Source organism: Cyprinus carpio, chromosome A21 (assembly GCF_018340385.1).
Source record: "Cyprinus carpio isolate SPL01 chromosome A21, ASM1834038v1, whole genome shotgun sequence".
NCBI classification, from domain to species: domain Eukaryota; kingdom Metazoa; phylum Chordata; class Actinopteri; order Cypriniformes; family Cyprinidae; genus Cyprinus; species Cyprinus carpio.
The window spans coordinates 2,248,809-2,263,538 of NC_056592.1; the positions used below are offsets into that span (position 1 = coordinate 2,248,809).

The window sequence follows — 14,730 nt, forward strand, 5'->3', positions numbered from 1 at the left end:
ACAGGATCATGAAGGGAAGGTACTGCAGGCAACTACTAACCTTTGATAAAGCATACAAAATAATAATGTACAGCATTTAATTTTTATGATTTATTTTCATCAGTTGTAACATTAGCATTATTTAGCATCTATAAAAGGCTATTTTAAAAGTGACATGCTCTTACAGCAAACAGTGATGCGTTTATGTGTTGCTTTTGCATGTAGTTGTCAGAAGGTTTTTTCTCTCTTGCATTTATTTGATCAAAAATACAGTAAAAACTTGTTTGTGAAATATTATTACAATTCAAAAAAGCAATTTTCTATGTGAACATATATTAAACTGTAATTTATTCCTTTGATCAAAGCTGAATTTTCAGCATCATTACTCCAGTCTTCAGTGTCACATGATCTTCAGAAATCATTCTAATATACTGATTTGCTGCTCAAGAAACAATTCTGATTATTATCAATGTTGAAAAAAAATCTTACTTTTGAAAGGTAGAGTAATTGTTTAAATAGATAAAGTCACAATACAAACATTTTTGCTATTTATATATCAATATGACTTAAATAATAATAATAATAGTATTTAAATTAAAATATAATTGTAATATTATAATATGATTATTATTTTTATTATTATTGAATGATTGATTATTATTGATTATTATTATTATTTTTAACGTGCATTATCCAGTTAACCCCGTGTGGAGCATCAGTCTGGAGTTTTGTGCGTGTGTAGGTGCATGAATCATCTGGTTTGTCCTCACATAAACCTGCGCTCTTCACCCGTCTGGCGCTGGAGCAGACGCTTTCGTTCTGATGGGGTTATGTAACAGAGATCAGAAGATGCCGTCTCCTACCCCACCCAAAGAAAACACACGCCCCAACCAACTCATATAAACAATCCACAAAAAAACACACATCCAACCAAACAAAAAAGATGAGCTGCCTTGTGTGTGTGTGTGTGTGTGTGTGTGTGTGTGTGTGTGTGTATTAACATAGTTAATATGTTTTTTGTTTTATACCTAACACCATTTTGAAATGCCTGGTTGCCACGGATACACTCATATGAGATGCTATTTGTAGTAAAAACGAAATCTTCCAGAAATGCCTCCAATGTCTTCATCTCTCCAGCATTTTTTGGTGCAGAAGTTTAATAATCACTTCATCTCGCATCATATTTGCAGACCCAATACGTGTTTCTTACTAATTGTGAGGTGCTGATTCCAAAAATAGTGGCTGTGTAGTTCTACTGTGTCACACTTTCTCACAAAATATGATGCATTTCGTAGTATTTTTGCCTTCTATGACCAATTGTGACCTTAGACCACAAAACCAGTCTTAAGTGTCCAGTTTTCTAAATTGAGATTTATACATCATTTGAAATCTGAATAAATCATCTTTCCATTAATGTATGGTTTGTTAGGAGGACAATATTTGGCTGAGATGCAATATTTGAAAATCTGGAATCTGAGGGAGCAAAAAAGTCAAAATATTGAGAAAATCATCTTTAAAGTTGTTTAAATGAAGTTCTTAGCAATTCATATTACTAATCAAAAATGAAGTTTTGATTTATTTATGGTAGGAAATTTACTAAATATTTTCATGGAACATGATCTTTACTAAATATCCTAATGATTTTTGACATGAAAGAGAAATCTATAATTTTGACTCATACAATGTATTTTTGGCTATTGCTACAAATATACCCCAGAGACTTAAGACTGCTTTTGTGCTCCAGGGTCACATTTGTAAGGTGAAAAATCTTCATTCTTATTTAGTGAAAAAAACTCTACATCATGGAAAGGTTTTATCTGTATTTTTGAACTCCGCATCATCAAATTAGGTTATGTTAGGCCTTTTTTTGCAAATCAGCAGAACTATTTTTCAAGATGCAGGGCTGTGCCATAATCAAAAATAATATTGAATTTCTATAGTAGTTTCTAAAATTGAAACAATTCTTTAAATTTATTTTTTATGAACATTTTAATCACTTACAACATAAAACCAATCGAACAAATTCCAACACTTACAACACTTGAGCAAAAAATAAATGGAGGAAAGAAGAGAGAAAGGAATGACTGAATAAGTAAATAAATACATAAATTAATATTTAATTAATTTAATATTTGTTTTTAAATATTTATGCAATAAATTAAATATTCATTAAATATTACATTTATTATATAAATATGAAATATTTATTTAATAAATAATATTTAGTTTTTATTTAATAAATTTAGTTAATAAACAAACAAACCATAAAGACAGTAGCATTATGATATACCGCACATATCAAAATATTGCTTATGCATTAATATGATCAAGAGTTCAGACTTGGTGACAAGCTTCAGTGGGCAAATGAATAACACATGTTCGAAAGTCTAAAGGAATACTTTTTCTAATGATGTTATGCCACCCTTTGACTAATCCAGGTTAACACTTTTTTTTCTGGTAGCAAACAAATGTCCAGCAAATTGAATCAGCAGTTGTCTGAATGCGAGACGTAGAGTCTAACTGTAGATGCTGGGAAGTGGAATGGGTGTGAAAGCGTCTGTATGTTGTCGTCTCTGAGTGAGTGTGTGTGTGTGTGTGTGTGTGTGTGTGTGTGTGTGTGTGTGTGTGTGTGTGTGTGTGAGTGTGTGTGTGTGTGTGTGTTGATGCGTGTATCATGACTGTCTCTGTCTCTCCATGCGTCTGCAGAGGGACTTCACGCGGCGCGAGGAGCTGCAGCAGACAGATGTGGAGTGCTGGCTGGGCTTCATCACGTTTCTGTGTGAAGTGTTCGGCACCATGAGGAGCAGTGCTGGAGAGCCGTTCAGAGTGCTGGTCTGCCCCATATACTCCTGTCTGAGAGAGGTACACAAACTACACAACACATCAACTACACACTGCAAACCTGCCGACGTGCAGAACGCAGAATCACTCCCGCTCTGAACGACACGTTAACTCCTAGAGAAAGAGGAATGAACAACAGCTAGACAGAGATGGAAACCAACACAACCTTCCTACACATTTAGTTCTTCAGCTGTTTAGAAATAGCATATATAACTCACCAGAGAGGGGTCAAGTTGCTGAACACTGGATAGATGTTGTTGATGTGTAAATGTGAATGGTTGTAGTTAAATGCCTTTTCTGATGGTAATGAAGGTAATGAATTTTACATAGTTTGCAGCTGCAGTAACTCTAAAAAGTTACCTTTTTTTACCTTTTTTTACCGATAAAACTGCAATTGCGATTTAAAATGCAGTGAAAGGTTTGCCAAAAATGTGATTTAGATATCAATATAACACACACACACACACACATACAGTGTGTGTGTATATATATATTATATATATAGATATATATATATATATATATATATATATATATATATATATATATATATATATATATTTAGTTATTTATTTATACCAATAGAAGTAAATTTTACTTTATACATTATTATTTATAGTATTTTAATATAAAATATTAAAATACTATAAATAATAAATGTATAAAGTAAATTAATAAATTCTAAAGTATTTATTAAAATAAATACTTAAATTAAATAAATACTTTAAATAAAAATACACATCTTTCACAATATTTCACTGTAAATTAAAAACATTAAAGAATTTATTATTATTATTGTTGTTGTGATTTTTTTTTTTTGCATTCAAAATATGAAACAAAATAAGACATAGGCTATTCCTGTTGTAATATTTCACTGTAAAATAAACATTTTAAGATATTTAAGAATTCTTTTAAAAAAATGTTATTAATAATATTATTATCATTAGTTATTTGGCCAAAAATGAAATTTATATATCAATATCACTATTTTTACAAATATTACAATAGGAATATGTCTTATTTTGTTTAATATTTTATATAATAATAATAATAATAATAATTCTTGAATATTTTTTAATTTACAGTGAAATCTTACAATAGGTATATGTCTTATTTTGTTATTTTACAGAATAGTAATAACAATGCTTGAAAGTTTTTCAGTAAAGGTAGTTTCACAAAATATCAAACTTTCATTTCAAAAGGTTAGGATTTTTCATAATTCGACCCCTTTAAGGCTTAAAGATGGCTTTTGTCTGGAGAAATGCCCCGATGGCTGTTAAATAGGGCTTCCCTGTCTGCGATGAATCCTGTCAGTTGTTCAGGTGATGACAGACGTGATCTGTCAAAAGCCAGAGTTTGATTCTTCATCAAAGAGCTGTGATCTGGGTGAGAGTTCGGCGTGTGTTTGTGCCGTATGAATGCTGCTATTCAAGAGCGCAGCCGGATTAACATCACATTCGTCTCTCGTATCGGCACGTCCCGACACGATGGTCTGGGAGTCCTAACAGGCTCTTTGTGTCGTGTGTGACAGCGATTACAGTGTGTGTACAGGCCCGTCTCAGCACGGTGTGAAGTGTGTGTTGTGTGCACGGCGGACCGGCAGAGCTGGTTGCTTAATTACAGGTGATCCAGCTGTAGTTTGGAGCTGACAGGTGTATTTGGAGCACTGAGGGTGTGGGAGAAAATAAAAGACAGGATGAATGGAGGGAGGGAGAAAAGAGACTGTCTGTTGTTTATTTGAAAGCTGCTTGAGCTGAAGGGTTGGATGCTTCTCTGATCTTCTCAAATCCTTTTGTTGGGTTCTTCTGTGCAGTTTTACAATCAGTTGCATACATTTAGAACTCATATACATGACATATTTTAAAACTTAGTCTTGTATGCACTTTTTTTCTCAGTTGAGGACCTACACTAAATAAAGAAGTAGATTGTAGAAGCAATTTTCATGCAGACATTGCAAATAAATTTCACAAGCAATTGCAAAGAAACAGCAAGTAATGCATTGAATTAAACATGCATTTTTAAATAGAAAACTGGAATAGTTTTTTCTTGTAAAACCTACTCCAATAAACTTTTTTTACAACTTTAAAAAATTATTTAAAAAAATTATTTAAAACAATTATTTACAGTTACATTCTACAGAATTCTTTTGAATTTTATCTACTTTTAAATCTTGTCTGGGTAAAATGTAGAGTTACCTTTTAAACAATGAACTTTAAAACAATCCCAAATAAAATAATAATAATATGTTATGTTATGTTATGTTATGTTATGTTATGTTATGTTATGTTATGTTATGTTATGTTATGTTATGTTATGTTATGTTATGTTATGTTATGTTATGTTATGTTATGTTATGTTATGTGATTGTGATTGTGTCCTATAATCATCAATTGAAGATTAGAAGAAAAAATTTGAGATGTAAATGCAAAATGAAAGCTGAAATATATGGTTTGTGTTGGTGATTTTATAGACTTTTGCACATAAACTGCACTTTTTGCAGCAATAATGATTTTTTTTTCTGTGACATGAGTCAGCATTGCAGACTCATTGTTAAAAATAAACTAGTTTTAGTCAAAGAAAGACGCATTACTTTTATGCATTACGCAGACATTTTTATCCAAAGTGACTTAGAAGAGAGGAACGAAAGCAATTAGTCAAAGAGCCAACAATATTTGTAATGTAAAACGCCAGGTTTATTACACAACTAGATTAAGAAGAACTAGAGAAGAGGAGAAATTCAAGGTTTTATTTGTATATTTATTATTTTATCATTAACACAAACACTCTACTAGTAACTGGCAACCTCATGCATGTTCTACTGTGGATAAGTCAATTTTGGGTGAACTATTCTTTAATGCTCTCAAAACTCAATATCTGGGTCTTTTTTATGAATCGATTGATTTTTAGACATGCATATAATCATTAAATATGTCTCTTAGTGGTAGTGGAGAGTTAGACCATGCAGGATCATGTTAATGTTTGTCTATAGGGAGATGATTACAGGCTGTCTGAGGCTGATTGTGATGTGGACTTGTGTTGGTGTTGTGTTAGTTTGAGGTGGTTTCTGTAAGGCGAGCTGTGCTCCTGCTCTCCGGGACGTCATTATGGACTATAGATCTCTAGTCTTAAAGCAGCTGTTACTCTGGAGACCAGAACAACGAGACCCCGTCAGTAAATTACCCCACTAGACCACCAGGACTAGATCCTTCCAGACACCATTATACACGTTCACTCCCATGGATTCACGTCTGCTATATCTTATCATAGATTCAGACAGTTTCTCTGGAAATGATATTTTAGATTTTTTCAGACTGGTTTTCTGTTATAATATGCTGGTTTGTTAGGGTCCTTCAGTCTTTGCAGGTGAAATTTTATTATAGAGAGAAAAGTTCTAAAACAGAGTTCCCACAGAAGATATCTGGGATTTTTAATGCTGGGAACTCTTACAATTAAAGGAAGTCTCTATTGAGAAATATATAACATACTGTTCAAATGTTTCGTTAAGATTTTTGTTTTGACTCTTCTGCTCACCAAAGCTGCATTTATTTGAACAAAAATACAGTAAAAATTGTTAAATATTATTACTATTTCAAATAGCTGTTTTCAATGTGAATGTATTGTAAAATGTAATTTATTTCTGTAATCAAAACTGTATTTTCAGCATCATTACTCCAGTCTTCAGAAATCAGTCTAATATGCTGATTTGCTGCTCATATTTTTGTGGAGACCATGATAAAAGTTAAAAATGATAGCATTACTGTATTTTTTGATTAATTTAATGCATCCTTGCTGAATATAAGTATAAATGTTTTATTTAAACATTATATTATTAAATAATCTATATTAATTTTTATTTCATTTGACTTTATTTTAGTTTACTTTAGTTTACCGATTTTATTTGTCAAAAAGAAGAAAGTCTTACACGGCATTTAGGCTTGAGTCTGAGTAAATCATGCAGGCATGACATAATTTTCTCAACAAAAACAGTATTTTTAACATTTGTATTTTCATTCGACTACATCAAACATTGTAATGTTTCAATCTAAACAGGAGAGCCATCTGTCGATCTGCCGTCTGTTTAACATCGGGCTAATTGACATGTGCTCATGTTAGAAAAGATCGTTCTGGCCTTTTGTCATGTTATTCTGAAGAATCACTACTTGCATGTTATCTTTTATTTCATATAGAACCAAGGCCAAAAGTAACAGCGTTTTGTTGCCTTCTAAAACCAAATGATGTAGGAAATACTGTAATATTCACTACACAAAGAAGCAGATCAGCCAGTCATAATGCAGGTCAATTACATATAAAGTCTTAAAGGAACAGTAACTGTTTAATATTTTGAAGTAAGAACTTTGAGTAAGATTGTAGGTAAACATTAAGCAAGCAAGTGTAGATTGTGGCTCTTAAAGTGGCTGATCTGTATAAATGTCTGCTGTAATGTTGTGGTCCGCCGTGAGTGAAGTATATTTTTAGAGCGAGTCTGTTTCAGTGAGATTCCTGGTTTTGGTGGATTATTGCGGGAGCTGTCAGCTGTTTTCTGAGACAGTATCCAGAGCCGCTCGCGTCAGCTTTGATCAGCCCCTACAGCACCCTGCCTCACAAAGCGCTTTTTTTCCCACCCACCGCTCTGCTTGTCGTCTCAGTAGACCTCTTCAGAAGCATACACACACACACACACACACTGATCCACAGACAGTCCACCTTCAGGGGCAAGAGCTCCAAAAAACACCATGAATGTATTATTAAAGTTGTTCATACATCAGTCATGTGACAGCTGCACAACTTTGAAAAAAATGAGTTTATTTCTTAACTTAGTCACGTTAAATTTGAGGAATAGTAGATTTCTAGGGGAATTTTGACTTAGAAAACACCACTTATAGGTTGGGCTGGGTGAAATATTATCTCAATATGTTTTGCATATCATTTGATATCAGTATTCATCATTTCATACCATTAATAGGGAAGGAAATGCATTCCATGTTTTTGTTAGACATTATGAATGTTATCATATTTTGTTTGTTGTTTACAAGTAAACTTCATTGAATAAGCTACCTTTTCATTTAGGGCCCCATTAATTCAGTTTTATTTTTCTGTATTCTATGTTTTCTTTAAAAAAAAATTCTGGATTTAGAATTTATCATCAAATTTATCATCAGAAATGATGTCTTATGAAATAAATTCAAAACTTTAACAATTGTATCAATCTTTTACAGTGTAATCAAATATAACAATTCATTTACAACATGTATATATATATTTATTTATTTATTTATTTATTTATAAATATTTTTAATTATTATTATTATTATCATTATTATTATTATTATTATTATTATTATTATTTATTTTGTCAAATAAGGTGCTGCACACCAGAACTTGCATAAAAATGAAAATATAAATAAATAAATAAATGCTTGTATGCTATTCCTTATAAATAAATTAATAATAATAATACATATTTTTTATTATTAGCAATAGCAGCAAAAATAATGATAATACTTATTTTAATACATATTATTATTATTATTATTATCATGAACAACTATAACAAATATAATAATACTACTAATAGTAGTAGTAGTAGTAGTAGAAGTAATTATCACTTATTAATAATAATTATTAATATTAATAAAAATGTTTATTAAATAATATCGTTTTGTAAAGAATATCATATAACCAAGATATAATAATAATAATAACATGTTTTAATACATTTTATTTGTATAATAATAATAATAATAATAATAATAATAATGCTGTTATTATTATTATTATTTCTATGAACAACTACAAAAATACAGTAATAATATTTATTGAATAAATATTGTTTTTAAAGAAATATTGAAAAACCAGGATATTTTTAATAATAATAATGTTTTAATACATTTTATTATAATCATTATCATCATTATTACTTTTATTTATTGTTACTTTACCTTGATATGGTTCTCTACTATAGTAGCATATTTCTTTCATAAATTTGTCAAGTTAAACCAAACTTTTATTTTATTTCCGGTATCATTAACAGTCTCTCTTCTCACTTTGATAACTGAGCTTTAGCTTTCAGATTGTCTTTCACAAATGTTGATTCAGCTCAGCTCAAGGTTATGAAGATCTAGTCAATATCCAGAATCATCTTTAGTTATAATTCATATCTGGTGTGTTTCTTTTAGTGCTGTTTCATCACTCAGGCGTTCAGATGAGAAAACTACAGAAATACTAATGGCAAAAGAGAACTGTCTCCTCATTTCTGAATGAATCATTGAGTCATTAATGTGTTCTCATGATTTGAACACAGTTCGTGGGTCATATCAGCAATTCTGCATTACACAAACACGTTAGCCAAGACGAAAAGAACATTCTTACATAAAAATTACATAATCGTGTCTGTTATTGGAAAAGATAAGTGAATGTATGGGAAACCAGACCACAGGATTCAAATATAGTAGCAATATTATGAAATGCAAAATGCTGGGAACATTATTAGATGCATAAATGTGTGCATTTGTTTGTTTATTGAAATTTGCAGGTGCATTTATGCAGGTGCATTTTCATTGCATTCATGCATTGATGCACCAAAGTGCACTGATGATACTGTTAAAATTGCCTTTCACACACAGAAATAAAGTCTTGCGTCAGGCTCAGCTGCAGAATAATAAAGTGTATTTGTCCTGTTGAGTGAGTTGCACTTCTGTTTTTGTGGTCAGAGCCAGCGCTTTTCTGTCTGTCACAGCAGTCGTCTGGGGTTCAGACTGGGACGTGGCTTATATCGCTCTCGCTGGCGTCTGTCGCCTGGTGGTTTTTGAGGAACAGTGAAAGAGGAAGTGAAAGATGATTGGTGTAGTGATGTGTGGTTCTGGATTACAGGCAGGGACCTCCTGAAAGCTGAAGTCTGTTAAACACGCAGGACGAGAGAAGAATGCAGATTAATCATGCATATACAAGTAGCTCAAACCCTACAGAAATAAAAACAAGTCAAAAGTTTTGCTTCCATAACATGTCTTTACACATACATGAATTTATATGAATATATGAAATCTAAAATCCCCTCTTTAAAAATCTTTAACGTTAAGTATGTCAACAATATGAAATAGAAATGTGTGCAAATGAGTGCAATTTTATGCATTATTTGCATATTTAATCATAACATTTAAAAAACAATTCTTAATGTACTGTGATTAATCAACTGGGATATCTATTAGTTGTTATCATTTAATAATTATTGCATCATAGAATACATAATATAATAATTATTATATTCTATTAGTTATATCTATTATTTTTTTCACCTCTAGTAAACTACTAATAATAAGAATTGTTATAATGAAATGTATTAAAATGTTTTATTAATAATAATAATAATACATATTTTAATACTTATTAGTATTTGTAGTCATAGTAGTAGTATTAACAACAGCAACAAATACAATAGTAATAGTAATAATAATAATAGATTTTAAGGAATATCCTAAAACCAAGATTTATTTTATAATAATAATAATAATAATACATATTTTCATACTAAGTAGTAGTAGTGGTAGTAGTAGTAACAGCAACAAATTCAATACAATACTACTAATAATGATAATAATTGTTGTTGTTGTTGTTTTGTAAGAATGATTTCTATAATAATAATAATAATAATAAAATTAATATCTAGTGATATATATTAGTTACTCTTTTTACTCTATTCACCTGTAATGTCTTGACTTAAATATAGACTCTGGATGCAATGGATAAAATCGTCTCTCAAATTCATAAATGTGAATGTACTAAAGATGTTGAATGTTTGAGTGAGTGTGAGTGGTCACTCGCTGAAGTGAGGTGTGTTTTCTGTGTTTCAGCTCCTGGAGTCTCCGGAGGTGAAGGAGGACGCTGTGCTCTGCTGTTCGATGGAGGTGAGTTTATGAGCGAGAGACTGGAACAGCGACTGGCCCAAACCCTCGTGTGTCTGATTAACTTCTTCAACAGAGGAAGGTGCTTTCTGGAGTGTGTTGTGCTCGTTTAGAAATGCAAGCAGTTGTTTGTTTGCTTCTTTCCCTTTTGTTTTTTTGTTTTCTCGGTTGTTTACAGCTGTAAGAAGGCACGAGTTCAAACAGCACATGTTCTTGTGTTCAGCTGAACAGAATGCAGAAGTCTAAAGATGTGTTTTCAGTGGCCAAGCTTACAAGCATTTATTCACAACAAAGGCTAAATGAAAATAACATTTATCTTTTGAAATGGAAAAATATAAAAATAAAATAAATATAAAAATAGACCTAAATAAATACATATTTTCCATTTAAAAGAGGATTAATAATGGGAAAAAATAAAGGATTTAAATATATAATTTTTTTTATATTTTTATATTTATGTTTTTCAGTTAATAAGATAAATAAACAAAATAACTAAATTATTTTTTTTCTTTTTTTAAATGATTAAAAAAATTAATAATAAAAGATGCATTTTAATATAAAATAAAGATGCATTTTATTTTTCCATTATTATTATTATTATTATTATTTTATTTTTTTGCATAATTCATATTTTTGAAGTGGAAAAAAATCCTATACATGTATATATTTTATGCATCAAATATATTTAAAATATAGACTCTAGTATAATCATAACACTAAATGATGGCACAATACAAAAAATCTTAAAAATATCAAATTAAATGAATGTATAAAATTTTTATTTCATTTTATTAAATTAATAAAAGAAAATATATAAAAATCTAATTTATTAAAATTATCATCATTACTATAAAATAGTCTGAAAATGTGAGTGTGTCGTTGCACCACAAATAAATAAATGAATATATAAATATTTGTAAAATACAAATTCTTCAGTGTTTACTTGAGTGTGGCTCCATCCAGACAGTAAATGATGTCCCATCCCACAAAAAACATCATCATCAGAAAACATTTCTTCACAACAGATTCCTACCCTCCACTCCCAGTCTCTCTCTCTTGCTCTCTCTTTGTCTCTGTCTCTCTTTCTCTCAGACTAGCATCTGTTTCTCTGTGCCCCCTGTGGAGTTGACCTCTGACCCTTGCTTTAGCCTGAGTGTGTCCATCTCCCTTTGAACATCTGATTTCCTCTCAGAAACCACTCAGTGATTCCTGCCTCTCTTTGTCTGTCTTTCACCATCCCTCGTTAATGACATATTTTGGAGTAAATGTTGATGCACTGCATCCGTGACGTGCTGTCAATCCACATACAGTCATTTCAACTCAAACCTCAGTGTGAGTCTCACGTAAAGCATGTCCAGGTCACCTTAAAATGTATTTTACATAAAGAAAAAGAAGTCCGTTTTAATTTGTGACGTTACTTTCATGACAGATAAACTCCAGTCTCCTAGTTACATCACATAGATGCTGAGTCGGATATAACTTTGCACAAGTGATGCATATCGCAATACATAAATGTACAATTTAATGAATACATCAATTTTTGCATTAATGATATAAGTCAGACATTATGAATCAAAAGTTACATTTTTTTTGCGATGTCATTTAGTGTTATTATTATGCTTGTGTGTGTATTTATGTATTTATTTTATACAAATGAATAAAAAAGTCATTTAATTTTCTGTTTTTGATTATTAAATGTTAATATTCTTACATACACATGCACATATAGATCCGATTAATCTGTGTGTGTGTGTGTGTGTGTGTGTGTGTGTGTGTGTGTGTGTGTGTGTGTGTGTGTGTGTGTGTGTGTGTGTGTGTGTTTGTGTGTGTGTGTGTGTGTGTGTGTGTGTGTGTGTGTTTGAGTTAAATTTAAAGTATTAAATTTATTATTATTTATTTATTTATTTATGTGGTGTGGCACAAACACATCACATTTTCACACATTTTTAGACTAAAGAATTTTGTAATGATGATAATTAAAATCTAAATTTGAGAATTAGATTTTTATTATTTTTTATTAATCTAATCATATGAAATTTAATAAATGTAATTTTCTATTTTAAATTTTGCATTGTGCCGTTCTTTAGTGTTGTGATTATACTTTTAATACTGTGTGAGAGTTTTATATTTTAAATTAAAAAACAAATTTCTTTATGTATTTCTTTCTTTGAACAGTTATTTATTTGTGGTGCAATAACAAACAGATTAATGTTTGGATGGTGCCACACAGTCACAGTTTCACACTCTTTCCTGCATAATCATTCTTTTAGAGGAAATGGAAAAATTGGGACTATTTGGAAAGATTACTGATTTTGCTGTGGTTGTTCTGGCAGCTCCAGAGCACCGGCCGGTTATTGGAGGAGCAGCTTCCCGAAATGATGACGGAGCTGCTGGCGGCCGTGCGGGATAAGATGTTGTGTCCGTCTGAGTCTCAGCTGACGCGCTCGCTCCTGATGGAGGTCATTGAGCTCCACGCTCACCACTGGAGCCCGCTGGAGGCGCTGACCACCGCTTACTACAACAGAACCATCCAGAAGCCAAACGCACCACTCAAACCCACCACCACATCCAACCACAACACCAAACCACAACACTACCAACCAGAAACTCATCAGGAGACAAACAAACACGGAAACGAACCACTAGAGGCCACGGACACACTGCAACACACACAAGCGTTCTGTGATAGGAGGATATAATCAGACGTGGGTGGATGAGACGGGCATTATGGGATATGAGCTTGGCCCAGGGGTCAGAAGTCAGAGGGTAAAATATGCAGATTGAAATGAATATGTATATGTTCACACTTCACATCTGCATATTCATGAGGTGAGCCAGACGTACAGACGTGAAACCAGACAGTCATTAGACACACGCGTGCAGACGCCAGTCACTGTCTGTCACGCTTTCCAGACTAAACCTCAGCAGAAAGAGAGCGCAAAAGAAAAATTCAACTAAAATAAAAAAGAAAAAAAGTAAAGGAAAAATGTATTTTGCATAAAAAATGAAGCCAATGATGTTATTATTTTCATGACCGTTATGCACCCCCCCCCCACTCCCCCCAAAAAATATTATCACGATGCATAAATACAATTTAATTAATATGTCATTATATTTTGCATTAATGATAATAATTTAAAAAATTAGGATTTTTTTTATTTATTTTTTTATTTTTATTGCATTTTTTTTTAATTTCATCATATTCATCAGAATCTTAAGCACATTTCCACCCCAAAATTGTCATGATGCATAAATACTTTTATTACTACAATTACAATTTAATTAATGCATTATTATTTCACATTAACAATGATTTTTACTTTTTTCCTGACAGCACATCCTCCCTCCCCAAAGTTTTTCATGGTGCATAAATACTTTACATTTCTAATTACGTTATTTTGCATTCGAGTAATGATCATAATTTTGAGAATGAAATTATTTTTATTAAATGTTTTAAATTGATTTCAATTTTGTATTTTCACAGTACTATTTAATAAACAACGTTTTTTTGTTTTTTTTTTACATTAATGATACACTCCCCTAAATCTTTTTTTTTTATGCATGATTGATTTTACATATATATATATTATTTTAATTAACCATTTTTGGGAGTAATTGTAGGTATGTGCTTAATATTCATGTAAATAATGCCAATGTGCACAAAGTCTTAATGGTCTTAAAAATAGGCTTCATTTTCTTTAAGCAAAATCAGAATTCCCTATTCTTTTTTTTCTTTTGATTATGCTATAATATAAGATATTCTCTGGCCGTTTTCAGGAATTGTGTTGATTGAATTGTCAACCCCAGAGACTGGGTGAGCTCTCACATCTTTTCTTCGGCCCGTGGGCTGTGCTTCATCCATCCGTCCTGTTCTCCCCCCCACCGGGAGTCAGGAGCACGCCGTTGGCCGACAGCGGCGTTCAGCTGGAGTCACACTGACTCTACAGGAGGGAGCCTTTCCTTTGTCACACACACAGCAGATGGGACACACACTATAGCATGTGTGTGTGAG

At 31.6% G+C, this 14,730-nt stretch overlaps 1 protein-coding gene across 1 annotated transcript in view; it reads left to right on the plus strand.

Annotated features, from left to right (window-relative positions):
* LOC109046187 (CBP80/20-dependent translation initiation factor-like) overlaps positions 1-13,417 on the plus strand; it is a 59,325-nt gene extending 45,908 nt beyond the window's left edge. Inside the window, exons 13-15 of the mRNA XM_042711362.1 lie at positions 2,686-2,841; positions 10,668-10,721; positions 13,052-13,417. Coding sequence (XP_042567296.1) covers positions 2,686-2,841; positions 10,668-10,721; positions 13,052-13,417 — 576 coding nt within the window. The remainder of the gene's footprint in view (positions 1-2,685; positions 2,842-10,667; positions 10,722-13,051) is intronic.
* The last annotated feature ends 1,313 nt before the right edge of the window (positions 13,418-14,730 follow it).